The sequence below is a fragment of the Musca autumnalis genome, unplaced genomic scaffold (genome assembly GCF_047663935.1).
Source record: "Musca autumnalis isolate F117 unplaced genomic scaffold, ASM4766393v1 scaffold_4, whole genome shotgun sequence".
Classification (NCBI taxonomy): Eukaryota; Metazoa; Arthropoda; class Insecta; order Diptera; family Muscidae; genus Musca; species Musca autumnalis.
The window spans coordinates 216,977,357-216,985,284 of record NW_027411977.1 but is presented as its reverse complement, the minus strand read 5'-3'; the positions used below and the strand labels follow the sequence as shown (position 1 = coordinate 216,985,284).

The 7,928-nt window shown below is 33.5% G+C and overlaps 1 protein-coding gene across 2 annotated transcripts; it reads right to left on the bottom strand.

The window, feature by feature from the left end:
* Positions 1-1,886: 1,886 nt before the first annotated feature.
* LOC141402384 (farnesol dehydrogenase-like) lies at positions 1,887-4,912 on the bottom strand. Of its 2 annotated transcripts, XM_073983454.1 has the most exons (3): positions 4,776-4,912; positions 2,147-2,752; positions 1,887-2,073 (listed from the first exon to the last, which is right to left on the bottom strand). In XM_073983454.1, exons 2-3 carry the CDS (start codon positions 2,717-2,719, stop codon positions 1,909-1,911), a joined length of 738 nt encoding a protein of 245 aa, XP_073839555.1. In that variant the 5' UTR covers positions 2,720-2,752; positions 4,776-4,912; the 3' UTR covers positions 1,887-1,908. The 2 variants fall into 2 exon arrangements, with proteins under 2 accessions (XP_073839555.1, XP_073839554.1); XM_073983453.1 differs by lacking the exon at positions 4,776-4,912 and having other exon boundaries at positions 2,147-2,843.
* Positions 4,913-7,928: the final 3,016 nt, after the last annotated feature.

Below are 7,928 nucleotides of genomic sequence, written 5' to 3'. Positions count from 1 at the left end.
AGAAGGAGAAACAAACGAGATTAGTTGTGAGTTTTACTTACCTTACGTTGGGTACCGTACCCCTACTCCGAACTGAGCTCATTTCAGGGTTAGGTTACATCATTTCACTCTGCCCGCCTTGTTAATGTGAAGGCGATTCTGCGACGGTTGTTTATCCTTTCCTGAAAGAAAAAGAAAAGAAAATATAACTATTAGTTTTTTACAATCCGGAATGTAATTATGACGCTAATACTATAAACACTAGACATACTTACATATTGGGAAAAGCTTACAGATAAAAGCCAGCAGCCAGTTACCTTGAGCCTTTCATCATCCTTTTGTCCAGTCGGTGTTGCTGTAACGAGAAAGAAGAAAATTGCTGTTATCTAAATCTACTCAATGTTTTGAATTTCTGCTAAACATCAAATTTTCCAGTTTAGATTAATACATGCAATTCCTATGATATTTATTATTATGTTTTTTTTCTTCTTCCTTCCTCATAGTAGCATGAATTTGATTGTTTGTTAAAATGGCTCAAATAAAACCACATTTTATAATGTTTGAATGAAATTTTGAAGAGTTTTAAAAATGGCATACTAAGTTTTTACAAAGGTAAGAAAACGTAGTTAATAGCAGGTGGGAGAAGTAAGGGGTATCCCACTGATTATTGGAGAGCAGGGATACCTTGGTGGGGAGGGAATTTCTCCGGCACAAATAACACCTAATTAGTGCCAGATTAACCATTCAACTTCTGTCGACAGAAAGTATACTAGTGTGCAGATATTGGTGCTTCGTTTATGTCATCCAGCTGGCAATAGGAATTTAGTTTTTTGTCCACCCTAACGAGGTCTACTGTCACTGGCAAGAACTGCGGCCCCACAGACTGAGCTACCGCCGTGCAGATATGTCAGCCAGCCAGCACCGTCAGTGACGTAGTTCCCACTCCAAACGTTGGGGGTCCCTAGGTCAGGACATGTTGTAGTTTCTGTTTCGCCTTATTTATTGCATTATGGGTGGTGTGAAACGGCTAGTTAAAGGGCCAAATACATACGGTCCGTTGTGCGTCGTGTTACAACAACCACATGAAAACTTTAAGAACAAACTTGGCATCACTTACACTTTTTTCATGTGGTTGTTGTTTTCAACGCGCGACGCACAACGGACTGTATTTGCCGGGGGCTTAATTGAACACAATATGTGAAATTCGATGTTATACTTGGCTTGTTCCTTAACTTTTGAAAATGGTAAAACCGGCAAAAGTAGCAAAAGTTATAAAATGCTCCAATATGAATTGTATTGTGTCTGAAGTAAAGGAACGCTTTTCGAGTAAAAAGTGGTAAAACTTGAAGATTCTTGAACGTAAAGGAACAGAGCTACTATGTTTACATTTCGAAATCCGATTTAAGATATGTTTTCATTTGGCGCATGGTGGAATAAGAAGGTGTTACATCAAATCATGTCAAACGTCAAATTTGCTCACAATAATGCATTTCTGTGAATTGCTTGTTTACATTTAGTATGTGATTTTATTCACAATAACGCATTTTGACAACTGGTATGAAGATCAGCTGTTTTTGGCGCTACACCTTATTATTGCACCATGATTTGGCGTATACGTAAAGGAATTGACAGATGAAATCGAGTGGATTTCATAAATGTAAACATATGGTCTGTTCCAGTACTGCAAGAATCTACTAATTTTTACTATTTTTTCGATAACATAAAGGAAAAAGTGTTATCGCAGTAAAATGTAGTAGCTTCTTGCAGGTTCTGGAACAGAGCAATAGTATTATTGTGAATTAATTGTGTGATCAATTGTTTTTAATGTTACACCTCCTTATTTATGTAGGCCTCCCTCAAAGGAAACTCCAGCAAATATCATTTCATTGTTAATTCCTACTTTGACTTTATTATCCTTTATCTTCCAATTTACATTTGCAGTGGTTGTACCGTTAATTCATGTATCTGGACATGGGGCGGTGTGGCAATGGCAAAATGAACACATTCAGCAACATCTTCAGGTTTCAACATAGTTTGACCACGTCTCCAGGCGTCGGGTACAATTTCGGTGTCTGTTTGTCCGGGACTAACACTCTGGAACAGAACAAACACAAAATACATCGGTAGAATAAAAAGAAGAAACAAGTAAACGTAAACACCAACTTACCGTCACCTTAATTTTTGTACCCAAACCCATAAATTCCTGGCGATAAACTTCCGTTATGGCGGTCACAGCATATTTACTACATGGATAAATATTAAATGGTACTGGTCCTTGCAAACCCAACGGTATACTATGGCCCATAACACTATTAACAATTATCACATGACCATCAAAGTTACGTTCTTTCATCGATTTAAAGGCACGTTGGGTACAGGCCACAACACCCATAACATTAACTTGTAGGATATTTTGTACCGTGGCTAAATCCATGGTGGCCAATTGGCCCAAAGCAAAGGCGCCGGCATTGTTAACTAGAATATCAACACCTCCCAAATTGGCTTCCACCCAATCGAAGGCATCATTAATGGAACGTGTATTGGTTAAATCACATTTGATTGCATGCAAATTGGCCTGCAGTTCTTCCGGCAGTTCTTTGCGATATTCTTCAATGGCAAATTTACGACGAGCCAAACCGGCGACAATTAAACCCGATGCCAACAGATCTTTGACAATAGCAGCTCCAATGCCTGAACTAGCGCCGGTAACAACAGCAATACGTTTATGCCAACGTTCCATAATTTAGTTGCCTCCTGAAATGTTCTGTTCCAACTGATGATTAGTCAGAAATAACACAAAAAAAAATCAATTACTTGCATTATTTTGGGTTATCAAAAGCTTATCGCATGGCAAATGAGGTAGGTAGGTAGGTACCTCGTCATATCTTATGCTTAACCATATACAAGTTTAGATAAAGGTTAGCTGATAACTGGATGAAAAGGAAAGGAATACTTTGATCAAATCTTAAGTTGAATGTTAAAACTTTTCATGTACGGTGTTTTCCATAGGAAAACTGGCTGAATAAAAGTTTTCTTATGGAAAAATTTCTATTCAGCCAGGCTGAATCGAAGTTTTCCTATGGAAAATCTCTATTCAGAAGTTTTCCTATGGAAAATCTCTATTCAGCCAGGCTGAATCGAAGTTTTCCTATGGAAAATCTCTATTCACTCAGGCTGAATCGAAGCTTTCCTATGGAAAATCTCTATTCAGCCAGGCTGAATCGAAGTTTTCCTATGGAAAATTGTAGCAACCGCCTGTGTGTCCACCGTCATCATTCAAGTACCACCGGTTTTTTTATGTTTTGCTCGGCTGTCGGTAGATGGCGTTAAGTTCTAGGTACTATGAATGTGACACGGCTGTTAGCAAAAAAAATAAAAGCAAAAGCTAGAAGCTAAAACTGAAACCTGGCTGAAACAAACTTGAGAAGAACTAGAAATATTTAGAAGTGAACGGAGAACCACCAAATGTTAAATAAAACTGATTGTTGTGTCTGCGACTCTTTCTCTAGGAACGATAGATGAATAAGTTCCTGGTCACCCTCCCCAACCATGGTATCACTTTGACTATTTTAAGGATACCCCTAATCGACTACACTGACGATTTTTCACCCACTCACTTACCCGTAATTCTCTCTATTCCATGTTTACTGAAAACACTATCTGTTTTTGGAAAACGTTATAATTCATTTCTTTATTCATGTATTCTTAAGCTAGCCTAGCACAGTGTGAATTAAAATTTGGAAAACTAAATCTAACGAAGGTTTAGAGGAAAAAAACTAAACAAGAAAATCAAAAAAACTATTTGACATTGGAAATTAACTGAAATAAAAAGGTTATTTACATGTCGCAAATTGAGGGATAAAAAAAGCAAATGAAATAAAAATTAAAGCAAATGAAATAAAAAAAATACAATAAAGTTAGTATGTTAGAATGTTATATTCGACACCATTAAGTTCAAAATATGTTTTAAGATAAGGTAAGTTTTTTTTTTTAATTTGTTTTTAGATTCAATTGATTTAAATTAAGGTAAGTAAATTTTGTTTTCTTTTCCTTCAGGCTTATTATGTTCTCTTTCAGGTAAGTATAAATCGAAGGTAAGTTTATATAAATCGAAAGTAAGTTTATAAAAATCGAAGGTAAGTTTATGTAAATCGAAAGTAAGTTTATAAAAATCGATAGAAGTTTTCTTGCATGTAAATATGCTCAAAATTTGTAGGTATGATGGATATGAATTCTGTTTTTCTAGGTATGATTGATGTGCATTTTGTTTTAATTTACGATGTTTATGAATCAACTGGAAGTTCTCTTCCAGAATTTATTAACTTCCCTATCTCTAGCAATCATTTTGGTTGGAATATTTTATCTTTGTTAAAGCGAAATTAATCCTTATCATCCATGGTAAAAAAATCGATCGACTTTTTCTCGTAGGATATAAAATTAACAAGCAAAATCAAATTGATTGCTGTACACGTTATCAAAAGAGGAATAATCTATTCAGGATCTTAAATAAATGTTAGTATTTATAGGTAAATTCCATTATTAAACATGCTCTGTGGTTATAAAATGGATTTTTATAGAAGGTAAAGAAAACTTCCTTTAAATTTACAACTTGCTCATTAAATATTTATGATCATGCTCTCCTTAATTGCAAAAATTGCTTTAAACATTAGGATAACTAAAAGGCAAAATAAACCTGCTCAAGAAAATCCTTTCAATAATAAAAGAAAAGTTTTAATAATGATTCTAGATCTAATAAATATAATTAAGAATGTAAAGATCTGGCCTTGTTCGGTTACTTAATGTTGTCAGCAGGATGGTTTGATGCTTGGTGCTGCAGATTCGTTTCTCGGCATGATGAGCAGGATAATGTGTTGACAGGATTATGTTTTGGCAAGACGGATGAAGTAGATAAGTTTTTGGTGATTCATTTCTGACGCGAGGTGGCTTTGGGTGATATTTTTATTTTAGTTTATCGGACTATGTTTAGTGTTTATGATTTTCATTTAATGGTTTATAATTTCCGAAACTGTAAGCTGGGTAAGTAATAATAGTCGCACTCCACTTTCTTTAAGTTTTTCTCTCTTTTCAGGTATGTTGTCTTTTTATCTCTTTTCACTAAACACTTTAGGTTAAACATCTTTTAAGTTATGTGTTCTATCCTTTTGTGTTTTTTTAGATTAGGTGAGTTTTATCTTTTCTTTTCAGGTTATGAGGACCTTCCTTTTCAGGTTATGTTAACTTTTTTCACGTTAAATGTAATGTTTTTACTTTTAAGGTTATGCAAAATTTTTACTTTTTCTCTTTTCAGGTTATGTAAGTTTTTACTTTTGTAGTTTTCTTTTTTTTGAACTTTTCACCACATGTTTGCTGGGATGTATTGATTCGGTATATGATATGTGTGTGTAGAGCAACTGACCACACCCCAGCAAAATGTTTGTAGTAGCCAAAGAAGTAGTTAAATCATGAGTGCAAGTGATTTCGGACTACATCTTTTTACGTGAAAGAAGTCATGATTTTTACAAGGGCATGGTGCAGTGAGGATACTGTCTAATTTACTTCTTAAGCAAACATTTTGCATTAGTTCTTTGTAGTGGATAAATCACAACAACATATGATTCAACTACTTCTTTGGCTACAAACAAAGATGTAGTTCGAAATCACTTTTATTATTTTTTGTATACAAATTACTTTTTATGGATGCAAACATATTGCTGTTATTAGAATTAACAAGAAACAAATTATGTTCTTTGTCTTTTTAAGTTTTTTTTTTGCAAAATTTTGAAATTTCTTAAATGTGAAAATTTTATGAAATGGATTCAAATCGGACATTGTCAAAATGTGAAGAACGGACTGCATTTTTCATGACTCTGCGTGGACTGCTTCAAAAAAAGCTATTCAATCACTACTTCACAAGGAACAACTTCAAATAAATTTTGCTGGGACTTTACATGTAAAGCCTGCGTAATCCAGCACACTTTTTGTCACTGTTTTGTTTATATATTATCACCGATTTAATAACAATTATTTTTGGAATATATGGCTGAAGGCAACATACTTTAAAATGTAATTTTATTTTAATAACTTAAAATGTAGTTGTGACTTTTCCATCAATCTTTTCTTTTCGGTTAATGTATGCGAACGGTATGTTTTTTTCATCTTTCAGAGTACAAATCGATATCATATAAATAAAAACACAAATCGGGGTACGTTTCTTGAACTTTCTCACAAAATTTAACTTTTTCTTTGTCATTTAGTAGGTCATAAACTGGCGTGTTTAATTTAATACTTTTTTCTTTCTTTTCAGGATATTTGGCGAGTTTACCACTGACGATACCGTGATTGACTTTTTTTCTTTTCGAAATATTTTTATCTCTTTCTTTCTTGCAGGTTTTACTACATTGTTTAACATTGGCAAACGGTAAGTATATTTTTGCGTAAGTATTTGTATTTTTCTGTTTCCTTTCTTTTGCGAATTACACTTTTTTACAATCTTTCTTAGATTTCTCTAGAATTTTAGCAATTTTCCACTCCTTTCAGTTTTTTTTTTTATTTCAGCGAATGATATTTGTTTCTTCTTTTCAGGTTATATTATTTTTTTCTTTCAGGTTTTTTATGTTACTTTTTCAGGTTTTATTTATTTTCTTTTACAGGTTAATACGGCGTTTATATTATAGTTTTTTGCAGGGTTAACCTTCTTTATGAGGATTTGTTTGAAGTATATACAATGGAAATGACATTTGAAACCCAGACCCACTGGGTTAACCTTGTTATATATAAACGGCCTATAACTTTGATTAATTTTCCTTTGCAGGTTTAATTTATTTTCTTATTTAGATTTATTTTAATTATTTTTTCTTTCATGTTTTAATTATTTTTACTGCTTTTTCTTGAATTTTCATTCATAGTTAATATATTCTTTTAATAAATTCACTTTGATATTTTAACTTTGTTAGCGCTGTTCTTTCTTTTTTCACGTACACCAACTTTTTCTTTATTCATCACCACCACCTTACCTCGTTACGCGTCCAAAAAAACTGAATTCAAAGAGAGAGAGCGAGCTTGGGATTTTGCCGCTTTTATGGCAGCTGTTGTTTGGTATTCCTTTTTGAAGGATACCGTTATAATTTTGTCTATTTTATTTAAGATCCTCCCATTCAGTGTTGCATTTTTGATTGATCGATGTGTTGTTGCCAGATCGTTTGGCCGCCGCCATAATTTTCTTGCCGCCGTTGGTTATACGTTGTACGCTGTGTTTTTTTTATTTATTTATTTCAAAAACCAATACATAGATAGCTTCCTAGCCAATTATGTATGTATTGGAGATTACAATAAACAAGCTAATACTATGATAGTAACAATTATAATTCAAAAGATAATAATAACATTTAATGGTAATTTTATAGAAAAACGATAAACGGCTCCCCAGCCATATGAATATTGCATGTTAATAAATGTATAAAAATAAAAATCTTAGTTTTATATTATTGTTACGAATGTAACTGATAGGTTTAGGTTAATTTAGTTTAATTTCCGTTAATTTAAAAATTTGAATTGTAACGTAAAGTTTTTATTACGCAGTTACTTTATTTAAGCAACAACAACTACCATGTAGAACTCTCTTCATTATTCCAGATGTTACTTTACCTTTTATTAATGTGCTTTTATTTGTCTTGCCATAATCATGTAATTATCGTTTAGTCTCTACTTCTTGTATTTGTTTGTTGTTGTAATAACGTCATTACTGTGCTTGTCGTCCGCCTGTATTCGCCCCACGTATGTATGTGAGTATGGTTGTTCGCTTAGTGCGAATGTGCGTCTGTGTGTTCGTTACACAGATTCGAGATGTTGCCAGATTACTGGATAATTCTAGACCAGGGAGACTGTGGGATATAAATACAGGGGAACTGGCAATAACGAGTGAGTTGTGTTTTAAGCGTTGAACTGAACAG